Raw genomic sequence first — 22411 nt, 5'->3', positions numbered from 1 at the left:
AATCTTTGTGGGGTGCAGTGAACAAAACCTTTGTGGGGTACAGTGAACACAATCTTTGTGGGGTGCAGTGAACACAATCTTTGTGGGGTGCAGTGAACAAAACCTTTGTGGGGTGCAGTGAACACAATCTTTGTGGGGTGCAGTGAAGACAATCCTTGTGGGGTGCAGTGAAGACAATCCTTGTGGGGTGCAGTGAACAAAATCTTTGGGGGGTACAGTGAACACAATCTTTGTGGGGTGCAGTGAACAAAACCTTTGTGGGGTGCAGTGAACACAATCTTTGTGGGGTGCAGTGAACAAAACCTTTGTGGGGTACAGTGAACACAATCTTTGTGGGGTGCAGTGAAGACAATCCTTTTGGAGTGCAGTGAACACAATCTTTGTGGGGTACAGTGAACACAATCTTTGTGGGGTGCAGTGAACAAAACCTTTGTGGGGTACAGTGAACACAATCTTTGTGGGGTGCAGTGAACACAATCTTTGTGGGGTGCAGTGAACAAAACCTTTGTGGGGTGCAGTGAACACAACCTTTGTGGGGTACAGTGAACACAATCTTTGTGGGGTGCAGTGAACAAAACCTTTGTGGGGTGCAGTGAACACAATCTTTGTGGGGTGCAGTGAAGACAATCCTTGTGGGGTGCAGTGAAGACAATCCTTGTGGGGTGCAGTGAACAAAATCTTTGGGGGGTACAGTGAACACAATCTTTGTGGGGTGCAGTGAACAAAACCTTTGTGGGGTACAGTGAACACAATCTTTGTGGGGTGCAGTGAACAAAACCTTTGTGGGGTACAGTGAACACAATCTTTGTGGGGTGCAGTGAAGACAATCCTTTTGGAGTGCAGTGAACACAATCTTTGTGGGGTACAGTGAACACAATCTTTGTGGGGTGCAGTGAACAAAACCTTTGTGGGGTACAGTGAACACAATCTTTGTGGGGTGCAGTGAACACAATCTTTGTGGGGTGCAGTGAACAAAACCTTTGTGGGGTGCAGTGAACACAACCTTTGTGGGGTACAGTGAACACAATCTTTGTGGGGTGCAGTGAACAAAACCTTTGTGGGGTACAGTGAACACAATCTTTGTGGGGTACAGTGAACACAATCTTTGTGGGGTGCAGTGAACAAAACCTTTGTGGGGTACAGTGAACACAATCTTTGTGGGGTGCAGTGAACAAAACCTTTGTGGGGTACAGTTAACACAATCTTTGTGGAGTGCAGAGAAGACAATCCTTTTGGGGTGCAGTGAACACAATCTTTGTGGGGTACAGTGAACACAATCTTGTGGGGTGCAGTGAACAAAACCTTTGTGGGGTACAGTCAACACAATCTTTGTGGGGTGCAGTGAACAAAACCTTTGTGGGGTACAGTGAACACAATCTTTGTGGGGTACAGTGAACACAATCTCATACTTCTGAAGCTTTGAGGGTGCTGCCTGTTCTATACTCCTCCTCCTCCTCCTCATCCATCCTTTTAGGTGTACAAACAATAGTAATTGGGGCCTAGTGTGCTTCTGTACGTGTGAAAAACATACACTTTTTTTGATCATATTTCCTATTCCGTTATTCAATAAAAAAACCTTTGGGGCTCAATTAAATTGCGGAATAGTCTGTGTCGGTACGTGTGAGATCCACCTTTCCAAGTTTTTGGGGTTCATCTCATTCTTCTGAAGCTTTGAGGGTGCTGCCTGTTCTATACTCCTCCTCCTCCTCCTCATCCATCCTTTTAGGTGTACAAACAATAGTAATTGGGGCCTAGTGTGCTTCTGTACGTGTGAAAAACATACACTTTTTTTGATCATATTTCCTATTCCGCTATTCAATAAAAACCTTTGGGGCTCAATTAAATTGCGGAATAGTCTGTGTCGGTACGTGTGAGATCCACCTTTCCAAGTTTTTGGGGTTCATCTCATACTTCTGAAGATTTGAGGGTGCTGCCTGTTCCATACTCCTCTTCCTCATCCTCCCTTTAGGGTAGGAAAAAATTTAATCGGGCCTAGTCTGTGTTTGTACGTGTGAGATACACAGTTTTTTATCCTATTCCGCTATTCAATACACACCCTTTTGGTGTAAAAAACATTAAATTGCGGCATAGTTTGCATATTTGACATTTGCATATATTGTGCCTTGTTGCGCTGTTTTGAGTACTCCACCAACATGGCCAGTGGCAATGACGCCGTTCTCAGCTTAACTATCCCACTTCTATGCCTCCTTGAAAAAACAATTCGGGCGATGATGGAAGAGGATGTGGCACAGGATGAGGAGGAGGAGGAGGAGGATGAAGAGGTAACATTTCAAAGGCTTTCAGGGCAGTCATTCGCAAGGGGCTCCGAGGGTGGGTTCCTGCACACACAAACGCCAGGGACACAATTGTCCAGCAGGGGCACAGTTCTGGAGGATGAGGAGGATGAGGAGGAGGAGGAGCTGGAGGAGGAGATGGAACCATGTTCACAGCAGGGTGGCACCCAGGCCAGCTCATGGCCATCACTGGTGCGTGGCTGGGGGGATACAGAGGACACGGACGATACACCTCCCACAGAGGACAGCCTTTCGTCGCCTCTGGGCAGCCTGGCACACATGAGCGATTACATGCTGCAGTGTCTCCACAACGACCGCCGAGTTGCCCACATTCTAACTTGTGCTGATTACTGGGTGGCCACGCTGCTGGATCCCCGTTACAAGGACAACGTACCGTCCTTAATTCACTCACTGGAGCGCGATCGCAAGATGCGCGAATACAAGCGCACGCTGGTAGACGCGATGCTGCTGGCATTCCCATCTGACAGCGGGGCCACAGTGGAAGCACAAGGCAGAGGAGGAGGAGGAGGAGGTCGCCAACTCAACCAGGGCACCGCCAGCACCTCAGAAGGCAGGGTTAGCATGGCCGAAATGTGGAAAAGCTTTGTCAGCACGCCACAACAAACAGCAGCACCAGCAGCTCAGATGGAACGTCTTAGCAGGAGGCAGCATTTTACCAACATGGTGGAGCAGTATGTGTGCACACGCCTACATGTAGTGAATGAGGGGTCTGCCCCCTTCAACTTCTGGGTCTCCAAATTGGGCACATGGCCTGAGCTTGCCCTTTACGCCTTGGAGGTGCTGGCGTGCCCTGCAGCCAGTGTATTATCTGAACGGGTATTTAGCACGGCTGGGGGTGTTATAACAGACAAGCGCAGCCGCCTGTCCAGAGACAATGTGGACAAGCTCACGTTCATTAAAATGAACCAGGCATGGATCCCACGGGACTTTTCCGTACCTTGTGCAGAATAGCAATGGATACCGACCTTACCCAGCCATTGTTCCATTTTTGCTCTTTCTCACTCTTTTGGGGTGTACCCTCATTTAAAATTTGTGAAAAGAAGCAGTGTTGGCTACCTCGTCCTCCTCCTCAGGGCCAGATTAACGTAGGGGCTATTGGAGCTGCAGCTCCATGCAGGCCCCTACCTTTTATATAGGCCCCGGGTTGGCCATATTCACTGTGACCGCTCTTCTGTCACTTGTAAACACAGAAGTCTGGCTTCTATGCTCGCTTCCCCAGGCAGCACCCTCAGAACCTCCCCACACAGCGCGAAGGCCGGACAAGGAGGGACAGTTGCCGATGCATGGATGTGTTTATGGGCTTCAGAGACAGCATCCCATGTTGAATTAGGCATGCATGGCTGCACCCTTCCTCCTCTGGGTGCATGCCAAGGCATGGCCCTTAAGGCCCTTCAAAATCCTCAGCACCAAGACCATGATGCTCTTAATCCGGCCCTGGTCCTCCTCCACCGCCGCTCCCACCTACACCGCCCATAGGTGTGCGCAGCCTATTGCATTAGGTTGTGCACCCCAAAGTTGAAATACACATGCATGTGTTTGCCTACATGTACATGGCCCCGATACATTACTCTCCCTGCTGGCAAAGAGAAATAGAGCAGAGCAGGTGCGAGGGAGATCTTTCCCATCTCCTCACTGGCAAACAGAGCGATTATGCTATGTGCCCTAGGAGATTAGGGTGTGCCCAGGTACACCAGGCACACCCTGTGCGCACGCCTATGACACCGCCACATCCACCACCACCTCAACCTCCCTCCTACTCCATATGGGCCTCGTCCTTCAGAGATGAAGAACATTGTTTTATTTTTCTGTTTTTTTTTTGTTGTTTTAAGTTATTTCCCTATCCACATTTGTTTGCAGAGCACTTGCCATGCTCTTAACTACGTTTTGCTGCCATTTGCAGCACTCTAGCCCTTTCCATTGGTGTTTTAGAGCCATTTTAGTGCCTTAAAGTTCGGGTCCCCATTGACTTCAATGGGGTTCGGTGTCCGGGAAAAGTTCGGTAAAAGTCCGGGACACGGACCCGGACTTTTTTTTAAAGTTCGGCCGAACCCGTCGAACACGGACATCTAGGTGTCCGCTCAACCCTATTCCTGAATTATCATAAATGTGCAGGCTCAACTATGAAATATAAATTTGAAAAATAATGTAAACAACTACGTCACACAGTGAAGGACATCAGGGTTAATTTATTAACGAAGTAGAGGCTGTTCACTTAGTAATGTGAATGGTATGTTTGCATAATGTTTAGGATGCAACTATTGTAGTAAATACAGTAAAAATATGTTCACAATGAAAACTCAATCATGGGCAAACTAAATTGAAAAACAGGACTTTTGCATGCTTAGAATTGGATGATTGAAATAAATACAGCTTCACCCAGTTCTCTATGTGGATATAAACTTTAAAAACTAAACATGCTCTCTTCCTGTACATACACAGACATTCACAGTATGTGTTTAGTACATACAGGCATGCAAAAAAGTAAGTACTCCCCATGGAAATGTTTCATTTTTCAATATAATTGAACAGGCAAACATTCAATTCATTCATTCAAACACTGTATAAAGATAAAAGTAAAATACCTGAACAAATGACACATAAAATTTGGCATGATGTATACATTCTCATAAACAAAAGTTAATAAAAATGCTTATTAGAGATGTGGAAAAATTAAGTACACCCCTTACTTGAAATCAGAATCAGATGTTCCAGATTAGGTGCCAACAATCTTAAGCCTGGTACACACCACTAGTTTTTTTTTTTGGGGGTTGAACGGAAAGAAACTCACATCTCAGGTCAGGGCCGCTGTACTAACAATCCAATGTTAGTATATCGATTTCCCCTGCTGTGCTATTGTGTTCTGACAGGGGAGCGCTAATCAGGAGCCAGTCAAACTGTCAGACCAGAAGCCAGCCAACAGCCATTGGCTGAGAGTGCTGATTGGGAGCTGGTTGAACTGTCGACAGAAGCCGGCCGAACTGTCAGACCAGCTGCCATACACACGGGTCAAATGTCGGCCGTTTTTTATTGAACCAAACCGATGTCGCCCGACATTCGACCTGTGAGTACTAGACTTTAGGGGGTATGCAGATGAAACCCCTTATTTAAATTCCAGATACAGTATCTAGGATCTCGTGTTCTTTTTGTTACTCATGTGCGTGTTGTCATTATGCCAAGTCATTCCATAAGACCCTCAGAAGCAAAGAATGTGGATCGTTATGAGTCTTTCAAGGGATTTAAAATGACTGCCAACAGATTTGCAATCAAATAGTACACTGTAAGAAAAAATAATATTCAATTTGTGTAGATTTTAAACTATGCTAAAAGAATTCCCCAAGACCCCACAATTTAAATGTGGTATCTGGAGGTAACTCTTGTAATGGTTGGTGTCAAAGTATTGAAGAAAAAGAATTGCTTCTCATTAAGAACTTGTATTAAGAAGGAATATTAAAAAAATCACCATGTTGATGTTAGAGGGGGGACTGTGGACTAATTTTTTAAATGCAGTATTGCATTAATCTATATTTTATACTTACATTTTCTTTCTTTTTCAGTGTGTTTTCTGTTTTGCTATGATGAAGGAAAAAGTTATTACGGTTTTGTTTGGTAAGTTTTGTATTTGTATGCATTTTGTACAGTTAGTATATTTTTTGCTCTTCCTAAAATATAAATATATATACAGTGCATAGATAGATAGATAGATAGATAGATAGATAGATAGATAGATAGATAGATAGATAGATAGATAGATAGATAGATAGATAGATAGATAGATAGATAGATAGATAGATAGATAGATAGATAGATAGATAGATAGATAGATAGATAGATAATTTTTGTAAAAGTGTGTCTCTGATTTTAGCATTCAGGGTGTAATAGTTCTGCTGCCCCAATGTCACATTCACTGCTTTACAAAATACGCCCCTAAGTTTGTTGAAATCAGTTTTTCAATGCAAAAGGTTTCTCAGATATACAATGAAATATCTTGATATGCAATACACATACCTTCCTATCCTCACCTCACTGAGTTAAAATGTATTGTAATAAAACATTGTGATCTACTGACACAATAAATTCATCTGCTCCTTTCCCAACTTAAACATTTTTTTGTGAGGCTAGGTGGGGGATAAAAAAAAAGTAAATATGAAATATAACTTATGAGAAACAGGTGGTGCATTGCTTGCCTAGATTAAAATGTCTTTATGTGAACTAACAGAGAGCTGTAGAGTAATTCAGACCAATATAGTAAATGTTATCAGTGGGGATCAGTGGAGTAGCTTAGGTGAAATTGATTTTGACATTAAATTATTATTTTCACTGTTGACAAAATTTTGCAGAAGTGCTCAATTTTGCTCAATAAAGTCCATAGACAAAATTTTGCTTTATTTAGAGGCTATTTTTATGTGGTTTTTGTGTACTATTGCTTTATTTAAATTTTTTCCTATGTCGTTTTTTCTTTTTGTGAAAAAAAACATACAATGATGAAGCTAATGATAGGGCCATTTCTTGGTCCAAGACTAAACTCAGGAAGTGTTTGTAAACCCGGTGAAGTGACTAGCCTCAGGTGATACAAAGAAATTTAAAAAAATCTTCCAGCATAAGTTGTAACTGTTTATTTGCAGCCAATTATTCTGTAGATCATTCTAAAAACACACAGATCAAAGGATTGTTCTCAGCTTTAGCAGAAAGAGGCAGGGATATAGGTCACACACACACACACATTGCAAAGCTAGAGCACAGTTCCCTGATATCTTAGTAGAGGAAAGGGAGACCCCCCCCCCCCCTTTTACACAGAGTTACAGACTCATAGATAAATATATAAAGCTGGGGGTATGAGTCATCTACTGTGTGCTGGAGAGGGGGTGGGCCATCTCCCGACCACTGTGTCAGGAAACAGTGACTCAGAATTGACTCATACAGATAACAGAGAGAGGATAGATCAGAGGAGCCACACTCTGTTTGGATTCAGGCTAGTACACACAATAGTGACATATGCTTTGTTTATTTTTCATGTCTGAGATTTAAAACCACTTTAAGGGAGAATTCATAACCTTTAGTAACCATTCACAGCCATTTTACACTTTAAAACCACCAAAAATACACATTATTTTCACATTTCCCATTATTCACTAATACATTTAGCCAAAATAATGAAATTTGACCAAAATATTCAAATTATTTGTGAAATGCTGGAGAAATGAAAAATCTCAATTTTGCTCTTCGCTAGTTATCATTGAAGATAACTGTAAATAATTTCATAACAATATAAAATATATCGAGATGATTCTGGTTTTAGTTTATATTTTAAGATTTTTTTCCACCCAAGCGTTACTGTGAAACTAGCTATAGACTGCGCTAGGTTCTGAGTTTGCCAAAGGTCAGTTTTTACATGATATGTTCTTTGTAAATTGCCCTTTTAAATCCTAATTAGTAGGGATTACACATTTCTGAAACCTTATTTAGACCCCAATAGAGTACATGGATGTTTTCTGGGTAATAGGGGGAACAGCAAGGATCCCGTGGTGTCTGCTCCTGGGAAACACTTTAACTACAAACCTTTACTGTAGAGCACTAGTGTGATTTAAAATCGAATCTGCTAAAGTTCGCTCACTACATCCCCTTTATGTGGATAACAACATGGATGTCCACCTTCATTTTCAAATGTTTTAACTATAGGCTTTGCTTTCTGAAAAAGCAGAGAAAAATGACTCCCTATTGTGTTCCTTTACACATTGTATCTTTGTTTAACCTGTAAATAATATCAAAAATCAGATGTTGATATCGGCATGGTGATTGATGCCAGTGTTCAACACTTAGATGAAGAGTCTTCATCTAAGTGTTGGCTGGGAAAATAGCAAGTGTAGGAGCATTTGTGAAGCCCTCTAAAGAATGTAGGAAATTAAAATGAAACAAACTCTTTGGCAAAAACAGAATACATTTTGTAAAATTTGGCATCCGATGAATCAGTGGGATTCAGGTAGAATTGTCTTTGGGAAAATAGTTTGTGCAGTGCTCAAAGCAACCTAAACAGCTATTATTACTTTGCTTTGAGCAAACGCCTCATTCTGGCTGGTAACTACATAGCAAGGAAAAAGTGTATTAGAGTTGACCACATTGAATTGTAGAAAAAGCACGTGCTCATTGAAAATGCAGTTGGGTGGATGTGACCTAAAAAAAAGTCAGATTTGGCCATGCTTGTGCATTGTCAAGTATCCTGATGATCAAGCCCCTCACTCCAAAGTGTGCCCACATATGTGACTAGCCTATGGCATAGGGGTTCAAAAACAACCCTATGTGGATTGCTGTATCTATTGATTCTAATATAAGAATGTCTTTATACATTTATCTTTCCTTGTAAAACACACAAACACACACAGATAGGGACAAACATACCTAGACAAAGTTTCTAATACTAAAATGGGGATCCAACTTTTTTTTAAAGTAAATCTGTACTGAGAGAAACATCAAGGCTCCCATAGCAGGCATGTCCTCTGACTTTAATATTTCTCGAGCCAATGACCTAAAGCAAGTATGCAGATTAGGAGTTTAGTTACTCAGAAAGTATTGAAGCCAGAGAAAACCAGACAACTTACATTAGCTGGCAATAGAAGCCTATATTTTTCTGTCAGTAGAGGTTTTCCTTGTTTTTTTTTTTTTACTGTTAAAAGTAAAATATGTTTTCTGGCTCAATAATACCACTACCTCCTGGCTCTAAAATTGGGCAACTCGAACTCTGAATAATTAAAGTCTATCATTTACTTTTTTTTTTTTTTTGGTTAAAACAAGTATTTTCTAGGAGCACAAAGAATCGTCTTCTTGTATTTGGCATAAAGCTGTTATGTTTCAATGTAAATTTTGATAGCTGATTTATACATGATGCATCTAAAAAGGGATACCAATATTTTACATTATGCATGCATTCTGGGGTAAATAGGAATTTAAAAAGCCAGTTCAAATTATGTGCTACCGCAAAACTGGGCATGTTATCTATATCTTACAAACTAAACACACGTTTTCTGAAGCATTTACTGAAGAGCTAAGCTAAATTTAAAATGTAAGCAAAGATAAAAATATAAACACTCGCGCCAAAGGTTTGTGAAACTTGTGAAAACTAAATGTAAGGGAATTGCTGCTGATTTACGCCTGCAGGGAAATGTTAAATCTATATAATTGCAAATGTGACTGCAATTCGAGCAGCGCAAAATTCCTTTAAACCATAAAGTGCATATGTGCTATTGGTGGACATAAATAATATACATATTGTGCTAAATATTCACATATACTAATTGTGCCAGATAAAATATTTCATAAACAATTAAATCAAATAAAGTGCATATAAATGTATATATATTGTGCAAATTAATTGTGCTTTCAGTGTTCTGTGCAACCTGCAAAACAGTCCAAATAATAATGGTCCATGATCTTATGCTTCTTGAGGTGAAACAACCATGTGAAAACATCTACTTCATGCAGGTGGTGAGGGAATTAGTGATGGTGGGAACCTCCAATTCTGGTGGTTTTAGGGCTCTGCGTACAGGGGCTTATCGGAATCTGGAAGCCCCATGCTCCCTTTAACAATAAACAGGCTGACAGATACTCTCCCCTATGTAAATGAGTACAGGGTACATAGTACCCCTACTCTTTCACAAAAAAAAGAAAATGTTCACAGTAAAAAACACACAGTTTTTGACAAGCTCTTTATTAAAAGAATAAAAGGAATTGGCCCACAATGTACATCCATCTTCAATCACGTGATCCAGCTATGAAGATTCTTGTCAATCACAATGCCCACCACCAATCAACCTACCAATTAAAATAATTAAAAAGCCCTGACACCTACTGTAAGCGGCTTTTCTTTCAGTGTATCTATGTAAGTGATGATGATGCAGAGCTGAGAACACACACAACCCGCCTACCATTATCTCCAAATGATCTCAAAACAGGAGCGAAAATAGAAAACAAACCACGCAGGGTTTCTAACCTGTTACTTCACTTCAGGAAATGAGAAACAAAATGACAAGAATTCTTTAAGTATAGAAGTAATCAGGAAGCAAGCAAGCAGGGTGGCACAAACTTTCCTTGGGCAGCCATAGGTTCTACTGCATACTTTAAGTATACCAAAGGCTTTGCCAGAGTGCCCTGGACCCCCCTAGACATTCTTCCCAGTTGGATGTATTACACAGTTGCAGTCCCCAATGCAGTCGTTTAGAAAATATCTGTATGAGAGCTATATTGAGCAGTTAATATGTATGTTCTTGTTAACGTTTGTTGTATAAAAATGCTACTCATGCTAATTAGAGCTGTTTGTTCATTAAGAATCCATTTAATTTGTGCTCTGTTTCTCACTGTACAGTTCTAATCCTGGGGTGTACTGGCGTATCCTCCAAGAAGAATAGAAAGAACAGACAACGTAGGTTTTGATGCCGCTTATCACTGTTGTTGTTGTAAATATAATACAGTATTATAGTATATTTTATCTAAATTAGAGTACATCTATTGGTTTTGTACAGTTTGCATCTTCACCTCTTACAAAAGGCTATAATAAATTTGTCACCAGTTTTCTACTGTATTGTCTCAAATATTTAGTTTAGTCCATATTATGGAGAATAGATTGGGGTTGGAGGTGACAACATCATTGGGCTTTGCAAATAATAAATGATGTGCAAAGAAATTAGGGATTCCCAGATCCTTAGCGAGTAGCTGCCGGGGAAAGTATGTGCCTTTTTCCGATCTTCCTTCCTAGCTGGTCATTTATCACTATGGTGAACTTTATCGTCTTATTGTTTTTCCCTGAGGCATTGAGCGCTCATTGTGCATTTACAAGTTTGTATTTCAATAGTAAATGATAACAGCCTTTGAGTTGTGACAAGCAGAGATTGTAAAGTTTATACACCACCTGTCCAATCACACAATGCCTTGTATTCTTTGAAAAAAATACAAGATGTTTTCTGAATGGAGAAGCTGCACAGCAAGCGACCAACTGTAATCAGTGGAATCCAGCCCCGACTGTCAGTTTCGCTGCGAAACTTCAGTGGTGATATCACTGACAGAGGCGGCATTTACATAACATTTTTCAGGAAAGAAGAACCAGCCACCAATGGGGCACACATCATTAGAGGTACCTTAATGGTACATAGATAATACCCCAATAAAGTTTTTGCACACACTTAAGCTTTAAAACCACTTGCCTACTAGGCCTATTTTTGACATTTGGTGTTTATAAGTTAAAATCAGTTGTTTTTGCTAGAAAACTACTTAGAACTCCCAAAAATTATATATTTTTTTTAGCAGAGACCCTAGAGAATAAAATGGAGATTATTGTAATATTTTTTATCACACCGTATTTGCGCAGCGGTCTTCCAAACGCAATTTTTTTGGAAAAAAATCACTTTTTTTAATTAAAAAATTAGAATCCAGTAAAGTTAGCGCACGCTCACGGAATGGCGACGAACTTTGGTACTTAAAAATCCCCATAGGCGACACTTTAAAAATTTCTACAGGTTGCCATCTTAGAGTTACAGAGGAGGTCTAGGGCTCAAATGATTGCTCTCACTCTAACGATCGCGGCGATATCTCACATGTGTGGTTTGAACACCGTTTACATATGTGGGCGGGGTTTCCGTGTGCGTTCGCTTCTGCGCGCGAGCTAACGGGGACAGGACGCTTTAATTTTTTTTTTTTTTTTTACTATTTATTTTATTTATTATTTTTTATTTTTACACCGTTTTTTAAAAAAAAAAAAAATTGATCATTTTTATTTCTAATACAAGGAATGTAAACATTCCTTGTAATAGAAATAGGCACGACAGGACCTCTTTTTTGTGAGATCTGGGGTCAAAAAGTCCTCAGATCTCACAAGTACACTAATAAAGATAGAAAAAAGGGACCTTTAAGCCGGTTGCTCCGGTCCTCCAAGACAATAGAGTCGAGTGAGGGCAAGCTTGCCCTCACTCGACATCCTGTCTGTGAGGATCCGGGACCCGATCGTTTTCCCCGCTGTCGGCGGATCCGGTAAGCGGGGAAAAGGACCAGGACGCGGCGAGAGGGGGGGCACCCCTTCCGCCATCCCGGAGGGTGATCTCGCTGCGAATCCGCCGCTGGGACCACCCTTATCGGAAAGCCGATCGCCTGCAGTTTAAAAAAATACCAGGGTTATGGCAGCTATCTGCTGCCATAACACCGGTATTTAGCTTTAAACTCAGGACGTATATGTACTATGGGCCGGTATTGAGGTGGTTAAGAAAGAATGAGATTGTGATTGTATTATCTTATGTCATCAAAGATACTTATATATGAATATAATATAAAGCTTATTGTTTACTTTCTCAGATGTTCCTAGTATTGACTGTGAAATTAAAGCCGGAAAAATAGTCAATCCTGAATTCCTTGCAAAATGTCCTGCTGGATGTCAGGATGGGAAATATCGTATTTATGGCACAGACATATACTCCTCATTCTCCAGTATTTGCACAGCAGCCATTCACAGGTTTGTAGTTAATCTTACATGTTCTGCTTTTCTATTTGGTGACTTATTTTAAAACGTCCTTGTTATTTTACTGTACTCTAAAGTTTATTGACAAATGATAAATAGATTAATTCATTAAAACTTGTTCTATTACCAGTTTGACTGACCCACTCTTCTGATGCTTTCTGCAAGGTCTAGCTTTACCAGTCCACATTTTTCTAACTTGTTCTTTAATTTTTTTCCTTTTTTTTTGATGATTTATTGAAAAAAAAAACATAATTTTATTAACGAAAAAAAATATCCCTGAAAGATAGCATAAATGGGCACAAGACATATGATCCAGTGTTCCTGCTCTATGGATTCCTCTGGTGCTGTATAATATAAGTGGTACAACCAGTGCTAGTACCAGTTTGGACCCTCTTTGCCTTCAGAACTGCTTTAATTCTTTGTGGCAAAAATTCAAGAAGGTGTTGGAAATTCCTCCCAGATTTTGGTCCATATTGACATGATAGGATTACACAGTTGCTGCAGATTTGTCAGCTGCACATCCATGATGTGAATCTCCTGTTCCACCACATCCCAAAGGTGCTCTATTGGATTGAAATCTGGTGGCTGTGGAGGCCATTGGATTACAGTGAACTCATTGTCGTGTTCAAGAAACCAGTTTGAGATGATTTGAGCTTTGTGAAATGGTGCATTATACTGCTGGAAGTAGACATCAGAAGATGGGTACACAGTAGTCATCAAGGGATGGACATGATCAGCAACAATACTCAAATAGGCCATGGCATTTAAACTAGGGATAGAGAATCCATCCCTAGACAGAACAACTGAAGCACAGCATGGCATCTTTTAGCCTGACTGCTTGTGTAGTCCCTTGAACGCTTAGGGAGGACTGCTGCTGCAGAGGAGAATTACGCAGAAGAGGACATGGAGGAAGAGGAGGAGGTGGTGGTGGAGTAGCCAGATGTGGCAGAACCAGCACCAGCTTTTTGGAGGCTTGGTGGCAAAACAAGCTGCAAGACCGAACCCTGTCCTCCATCCTTCCCAGCTGCCAGCAGTTACCCAGTGCGCCGTGAAAGAAATGTAACGTCCCTGTCCATGCCTGCTGGATCAAGAGTCAGCAGTAATGTGCACCTTCCTGCTGACCGCTTTGTCCAACGAGGCCAAAACACTACCTTCCACATGGTGGTAGAGAGCCGGAATGGTTTTACGTGAAAAGTAATGCCTTTTTGGGACCTGCACTGTGGTGCACCACATTCCACAAATTTGCGAAAGGGAGCCGAGTCTACCAGCTGAAAGGGCAGCAACTGTAATGCCAATTTAGCCAAGCTAGCATTAAGACGCTGAGCATGTGGATGGCTGGGACAGTATTTCTTTCTATGGTTCAAATACTGGGGTAGCGAAATCTGCCTGCTGCTCAAATCAAGTGGTGGTGTACTGCTAGCAGATTGGGTGCAACTCTCTGTGCCACTCATTGCTATACCATCATCCCTCTCAATGCTGGTATTTGAGAATGCATGAGGTATAGTAGGATTAGAGATCACAGATGAGGAGCAAGGTGATGTATGCTTGTTTTGATCTTGTGCCTCTTTCAGGTGTTGTTGCCAATGGACTACATGGCAGGAAGTCATATGCCTTGTCAAGCATGTGGTGCCCAAGCGGCTGGTGTTCTGGCCATGCTTGATCCGCTTTAGACAGATACTGCAAACAGCAATGCTGTGGTCTACTGCACAGGTGCTGAAAAAAGCCTATACTAATGAACTTTTTGGAGTCTGCGGGGATTTTGCAGCACCCTGCACCTGTGGAGCTCTGTGCTGTGACGCAATAGGTTGGCTACTGCTAGGCCGGCCCATGGAGCACATCCTGCATTGTTGAAGTTTTGCATCCTCCTCCTCCTCCCCCTACTCCTCCTCCTTCCCCTCCTCCTCCTCCTCTATCCTGTCAGGCACCCAAGTATGGTCAGTGACCTCATCATCCCCCCCCTCCTCGTCACTGGAGCAAACTTGGCAATACACTTCAGCTATGGCAACATGACTGCTGGTCTCTTGTCCGTCGTTGCCACCCCCTCTCTCTAGGCTGATGTTATTCCCTTCATCAACCTGGGGAAACAATATCACAGCTTTCAAATTGCTGCACATCCTCCAGGAGCATGTCACTGACACTATGATTGAATAGTTCAGGTGACTCTTCCGTGCATGATGGTGGGGCAACTGAAGGAATAGCTGTGGAGAAGGAACCTGTGGAATAGGCCAGCTTTGGCAGCTGCGGTGGAAGGAAAACTACTGGGAGTGTGGGTGTCAGATGAAGAGGAGGATGAGGATGGCTTATTGATCCACTCCCCCAACTCTTCCACATGTTGTGGATGAATAGCATGGGCAGCACCAGAAATAAAGGACGGGCAAGCCCCGCCTGCAGAGGATGCACAATTGTGCGACCTCACGATTGACCACCACTTTTCACAATCAACACAGAGGCTGCTTGCCCTCTTTCCGTGGCCTGTGAACGTCGGCCTCTCCTTGTCGGCCTTTCGGACATTATGTTGATGCAGATAAATATAATACGCGAAAAAGCACATTTGTTGGTCATTTGACGAACGATCGAATGACCGATGTTCGAGTTGAACGTAGCCTCGACTCGAACTCAAAGCTCATCCCTAATGTCAAGTGGTGACTATAGATGAAATTTGCCATGGATAACAGCAATAATGAGTACCTACGAGAAACTTCCTCATCCAAAAATCACAGAGAACCTATACAAGACTATATTTACAATGTGAGAAGATGCCTACTGAACCAGCGTGTGACCCAGAGTAGGTGCCTCACCTGCGATTGGGGAACTGGTCCCACAACATCTTCTACCTGCTTATGCAATGTCAGAAAATGGCAATGCCTCACTCCAGTGGCTGTTACATCTTAGTACAACCTATTTGTACTGAGGGCCTGCTGTGTTCTTAGAGCAACTCCATCCAGTCACTGTGCAAGGCACAATAAAATCGTTCCCTCAAGGTCTTGTGACTGTACTCCCTATGCTTAACATGCAGCCTAAATTTCATCAAATTATTTCTTAAAATCAGAGTATTTGTTGTGCATACATAAGAATTGCTGCATCATTATACCTTAATGAGAGATACATTTCCCTCAGACAGCATTTCTCAGGAACAGTATTTGACTTAGGCTGGCCATACACAAGGACCGGCTGAGATTCGAACAGGTAATGAGCAGGCTGAATGTACCAAGTTGATCGATTGATTGATCAACTTAGGTACAACCTGCCTGCTGGATTCTCTTACGATTATCGCTAGCGGCCACTACAGCCGCTATCAATAATCACTGTCTTCTCCCCGCAGGGACAGCTAGCCACTCGTGGTTGCAGGAAAGAAATTTGCACCATGGATGACCTGCCTTACTCTCCTATCTGCTGCTGTGATTTGATTAAACTTTATTGCTTGGCTCTGTATTGACTGTAGAGTTTAAGATAGAGCCTGGAACTCTAGAACTTTGGTAAGGATGTTTTATCACCATAGCCCACAAGTAAAAAAAGACAGTCGTTGACTCCAAACAAGCATACTTTTGGGCAAATTAAGGCTTTAAAAGAACAACCTAAGTAACATTATATTATTTTATGGAAATTTCGTTTTTCATGGACATATTTTTGGTATGTTGAAAAACTATCCACACCAGTTCTGCAGGTTGCATTGGATATTTTGCTGACAGTGTAGGGATCTATGGGGTTGAAAAGATCAAATATCCTAACAATCAGAAAACACTTAAGGGGTGTATTTAAAAAAGAAATGCAGATCTTTTTGTCCTGTAAAGTTTGTTTTGTGCGAATAAGGTAAAATTGGAGGTTATTTTCTATGCAGGTTGAATGGTATTCATTCATTAAAAAGATGGACCTAAAAACTGTGATCCTATGATCATCAGATCCATTTAGTGGCAAAATTGCAATAGTTTTCTGATTTGCTCTATTGAATAAATGAATAAATAACATTCAATCTTGAGAGAAAATAACCTAGTAACATACTAAATGTACTGTACAAGCAGTTGCACTGGACAAATAGTTCTGGAAATTTTTTATAAATACACTCGCAATAGTCACATTTTGATCTGCAAAGTGTAGACAAGCATATAGCTGAAAATGTGTTATGGTCAGCTAACAATGCATTGGGGTCACATAACTATGATTAAATAATAATGGTAAATTTTAAGTGATGATTTTTTTATTGAAAAAAAAAACATACTTTATATTCACAGTGGTGCCATTGATAATTCTGGGGGGAAAGTTCTTGTTCGGAAAGTAGCTGGACAGTCTGGATATAAAGGAAGCTTCTCAAATGGGGTACGATCGTTGTCTTTACCGCGTTGGAAAGAGTCATTTGTTGTTTCAGGTAAGGGATAGTAAAGTGTATATATACTTTTAAAATGGACTTATATGTGTTAAATAAAATCTAGGAGGGACACTGCTTCTCATAAAAAAAAAAATACCCAACTTGGATTAAAGTTGTACAATAATAATAATATTAACCTATATTTTATATAGCGCTTTTAAAGGTAGCTTCTCAAAGCGCTTTACAAAGAAAACACATGAAATACACAGGATAGCACAAAGGGAAAAGGGACAGTTAGGTAAAAGCTTGTCTAAAAAAAAGTTTTTAGATTTGAAGGAGTTTAGAGAAGATGACTCTCTGATGCTTTTTGGAAGTGAATTCCAGAGTTTTGGAACATAGCATGAGAAGGCTCTGACTCACATTGAGTGTAGGCGAGTAGAGGGGACACAAAGAAGACTAGAATTTGAGGAGCAGAGGTTGGGGGAGATAAGTTAATAAAAGTTCAGACAGATAATGGGGTGCAAAGCCATAAAAAGCTTTATAGGTGAGCAATGAGTGGTCTTAAAGTCAATGTGAAACCTGACAGGTAACCAGTGCAAGGACTTCAGGATAGGGGTAATATGATCACTTGTACCAGACTTAGTCAGGATTCTGGCTTAAGAATGTCCTACATATTGTAGTTGATTAATTGTGTATTTAGATACACCAGAAAGTAGAGCATTGCATTGCATTACATTATTACTAGGTAACAGGGAGCCATGTGAAGGTGTGCTTACATGTCAGCCTAATATATGTGAGGTTGGGGTAACACAAATTTTCTTAGAAAAAAAAACATATAATTTTAAATTAATCAAAACATTTTAGAGCTAAGTTGATCCATAGGTTGTAGGTTACCTATATTTTTGTCTTTTAGAATTCAGTTTAATAGGAAATAAAGAAAGTAGGCTAATTCATAATATAACTGCTGGTTAGTCAACAATGCCCAACCTAGGCTAACAGTATCAATGCAAGTCAATTGCGAAGGTCTATTTTTTTAATGAAAAGGTATAAACTGATTATGCATGTACAAAGTCCTTAAGAGTCCTTTCACACGAAAGATCCGATCAGATCCGCCTGTCAGTTTTTTAGGCGGATCTGATCGGATCCTCCATGCATCCCTATGGGGCAGCGGATGTCAGCGGAGACATGTCCGCTGACACCCGCTGCCATCCGCATCCGATCCTGTCCCTGAAATCCATCCGTCTAGGGGATCGGATGGGATGGGATCGGATGAGAGTGGACAGGCGGTCCGCTCTCATCCGATTCCTCATAGAGAACAGCGGGGCTCTGACACCTCCATCTCCGCACACAGTGCGGAGACGGAGCTGTCATCCGCCTTCGCAGTGGGGATCAGCGGATCGATCCCCGCTGAGCAGAGAAAGGTCCGCAACGGAATGCGGACCATGTGAAAGGAACCTTATGAAGAAGTTTACTTGGAGAGAGAATGCATATGTAGGTTCAGATCTACATATGGTTTCAACTTTCAGATACAGTAATCTGTAGGTAACTCAATAATGAACGTGTTTAGCCAAGAGTTGGTATCAGAATAAAGTGGTATTTATTTAAAAGAAATGTAGTGGGAGATAAGGAACACCAACGCAGTTTCCTCAGTTCATGCTAGCAAGGTTTGGGGCAAAAGAAATGGGCCCATCAAATTTTTTTTAAAAAGTTATGTTTGATTGCTTTCTTTCATATAAGATTCAGTCTGGCCATTCATTGTCTTGAAGCTTGGCCATTGTAATGAGCTGTTGCATTTAGTGCTAGAAGATAGATGGAGATCAAGATAAACGCTAGTTCATTCAGTAAAGATGATGCATCCGACTCCACATTTCATGAAAAATACAAATTGATACCAAATTCATAGCAATAACTGATATTCTCATTATATTTTTGTTTTCTGGAAGTAGCCCTTTCTGTTAGTCATGCTTTACGTGTTTTCTCTCATTTATACCTTATTCCTGTTTATAGCCCTTGCTTTTCCATAATCTGACTATTATATCATGTTGATTTATTCAACTATTCCTTTATAGGGTACAATTTAGAGTTTTGCTTTACATATTTTTTTAAATATAGTATGTTAACCTACCAAACTGAGAAAAACCTAGATAAGAAAATTAGAAGTTGCATTGTTACATACGTCCAATGAGTTGAACCCAAAAAAAATGAAACACCTGCATATTTACACAAAGGCAAAAAAGCCTTATAAAGCATGGTTTAATTTGCTCCAGAAGGGAAAAATAATTTTTCCCAAATCTTTAAGGCAAGAAGGTTATCTTTTAATACAAGATAATGTGATATATATATATCTCACGCAAGTATCTAATTCATTGTAAAATTGTAATTTTGATTGTCAGGATGTACTTCTTTACCTTGTCTTTAGTCTAAAGAATCACATTTAAAAAATGTAATAAATGCAATTTATTACAGTTTTAAAAATTAGAGCAGTTCAGGATTGGCTAGCTGGTCATCTGATATTTAGAGATATTTGTGGTAAATTAAGCTGAGCCAGGTTATATTTTAAGACCCAATATGTAACATTATTGTGTTTTGTGTTTCAATCAGAGGGAAAAGGAAAAAGAGGTGTAACATATCCCACTGTTCTTGAATACGTGGAAGCTAGAGGTACGTTTTTTCCCTAATGCAATTTCTTTGAAGCTGGTTTGACGTGTTTACCACTTTGTAAACAAAATTAGTTATAATCTTCTTCTGAACTCAGAAACAGGCAATGATGTATAGGTACAGGTATGTCGCTGTGCCTGTGAGAGTGGCCCATCTGCAGTACAATGCGGGTGGGCAGTCCTAAAGCGGTTAAAGGAACATACTCTTTTTAGGAGAAGATTGAACATACCTTCTGATTAATAGTAGAGGCTCAGAAATCAAAAGAGCTCAATACTGCACTGACCATGTCATCTAAGCATTTAAAATATCTTTATTGTTTATAGGTGGAAATAGCAACCCATCAAAACTCCTCCAATTTGTCTCGTTTCACCTTGTGGAGGGATTTTGGCAGGGTGTGTGTTTCCAGCTATAAACAATGAATATATTTGAAATGCCTAAATATCAAGTAAGGCGTAGTCATGAATTCTTTGTGAGACACTAAAGGGGAACCCTATGTCAGATGAGACATACTGCTGGCTGAAGCATTCTAGAAAAGCTTTTGTGTGGTACACCAGTTTGGCTTGATCCAACAATCACTGCTATTTGCTACTTTTTCATTGAAAAAACATTTTTGTACTGCCGAATCAGCCTAGGTTTGCACATATGGGGTGCGAGAGACGCAGCGATCGATCTGTGTGCGTTTCCCACACTGTATGCAAATCACGCTCCCTGTGATCTGCTGTAGATGTCAATACAAAGTCAATAACACCTCAACGCAGGTCAAAAATGCTGTGCGTTTGCCTGCACTAGATCAAATGATGACCATGCAATCTGGTTGCAGTGTGCCTCAAAAAAAGGTTCATGCAATGTGGTGCAATTTAAGCCTATTCAAAATGAACAGGCTCATATTGCACCACACTGAACGGCATGTGAATTGAACAGGAATGCGGTACGGTTCCTGTTCGATTCACATGTGGTTCCTAGTGCGAATCAAGCCTTAGAGAGCAAGATTGAGAGTAATACTGAATAATACCATTCCCAAAAATTTGTTAACCCTATTCTTGAAACCTGGGCCAGAAACTGGAGAGATATCGTTCAAATGCAAATGAAAAACATGAGTAGTTGGATATTTGATAATACAGTACTGACAATTATCCAATAATAAAATAATAGACATTTAGAGAAGGCTTAGCATTGGAGTAGGATTTTTTCAATAGTTTGTATAAAAGCACTTACAGTTTTAGTTAATAGTTTGTATTCCTATTTTGGCTAATGCAGGTACCTATAGGCTCATTTTCACATGTCTTTCGTTGCTGCCTTTTTTAAAAAAAAACATGATATGTTTATAGCTTAAGCAGAAATTTACACTGTTAAATGAATCAAAGGAGGGACCCGTCCATTTTCAGATGGTTCTGTCAGAGGTTTTTGTTAGCCACCATCTCAAGCCTAGCAGATTCTGCTTTGCTTACATTTTAGATAACACATCGTTTTCTGGGATTAGGTATTGAAGTGTTAATCAGTTACTGGAGATTTTATCTATTTTACAACTGCTTAATCCTAGATCATACTTACGTTTCAATGTATAAACTCCCAAAGACCGGTTAACAGGTGCAGCTAAAATTAATTTGATGACTGATAAAAACTGAGAACAACCCCAGTCTGTTTGGTTGTTTAATGGGTGGACTGAGGGAAGGACTGGCACAACACCTTTTGCTTTTTTTAAAGATATTACAAGTTAATACATAACTCTTCATAACTGTTTATTTTTAGTCCATATGCATTATTATCCTTACTGATCAAGTCTTAAAAATGTGAGTCTGCTTCTAATCAATCTGATTATATTCTATGTGTGACTGCGAGTGACTGATGCTAAATTAAAGCTGCTTCTACTATGGCTAGAAAAAAATGTTTTTGATTTTTTTTCAGAAGTCCCACAGAGAGAGGCACCATCCCCAGTTCTGACCACAACTCAGTCAATTGTTACTACTACCACACCTACTACAACTCCGGAACCTACAACTCCACAGCCTACAACTCCAAAACCTACAACCACCCCCACACCTACTACTACCACCACAACTACTACTACTGCAACAGCCAGGGCAAAGCCTCCACTGGTACGGGCAAGAGATACAGGTAGGTAGGTTGGAACCTATATAAATTTATAAAATTCTTTGACGTAACGTTTAGTAGACTGGTGTCTATTTTCTAAAAATAGTTCACAAATATGGGTTTTAATGTGGTCCTGCTTGCTGAGGTTTTCAGAAAAGGAATCTTCACTACACCACATATACAGGGTGATAAAGGAAACCTTCAATATAAATGTGAAATATATCTGTAAGCAACCTTATTAGTGAGGATTAGAGAGTATTAAAACCCCAAAACAAAAGTGTAATATATTATATAAAAACATATATATATTCGCGCTATGTATGTGTGATTTCAAAATATCTGCAGCTGCTGTCCACCCAGTGCTATTACAACTCAAAAAATGCAATTATAATAATACAGCTCTTGCCAATAAAACATATAAACATAATGTGCTCAAAAAAATGTATTATATATAAAAAAACATATACAAAGTCTTTCAAAAGTGCTGTGAAGTTTGCCACACTCCCCTCTCATATCCCCACTCACCAGAGAGAATGGACCCACAGCTTTTCA

At 40.4% G+C, this 22411-nt stretch overlaps 1 protein-coding gene across 1 annotated transcript in view; it reads left to right on the top strand.

The window, feature by feature from the left end:
• VIT (vitrin) overlaps positions 1 to 22411 on the top strand; it is a 94426-nt gene that overhangs the window by 3873 nt on the left and 68142 nt on the right. Inside the window, exons 2-7 of the mRNA XM_082249454.1 lie at positions 5870 to 5921; positions 10669 to 10725; positions 12645 to 12801; positions 17037 to 17170; positions 19712 to 19771; positions 21674 to 21883. Of these exons, the coding sequence (XP_082105580.1) occupies positions 5888 to 5921; positions 10669 to 10725; positions 12645 to 12801; positions 17037 to 17170; positions 19712 to 19771; positions 21674 to 21883 (652 nt within the window). The 5' untranslated portion in view covers positions 5870 to 5887. The remainder of the gene's footprint in view (positions 1 to 5869; positions 5922 to 10668; positions 10726 to 12644; positions 12802 to 17036; positions 17171 to 19711; positions 19772 to 21673; positions 21884 to 22411) is intronic.

The sequence above is a fragment of the Pelophylax lessonae genome, assembly GCF_965119305.1.
Source record: "Pelophylax lessonae genome assembly, chromosome: 3".
NCBI lineage: Eukaryota > Metazoa > Chordata > Amphibia > Anura > Ranidae > Pelophylax > Pelophylax lessonae.
The sequence above is the reverse complement of the archived record's forward strand: the minus strand, read 5'-3'. Positions and strand labels throughout refer to the sequence as shown.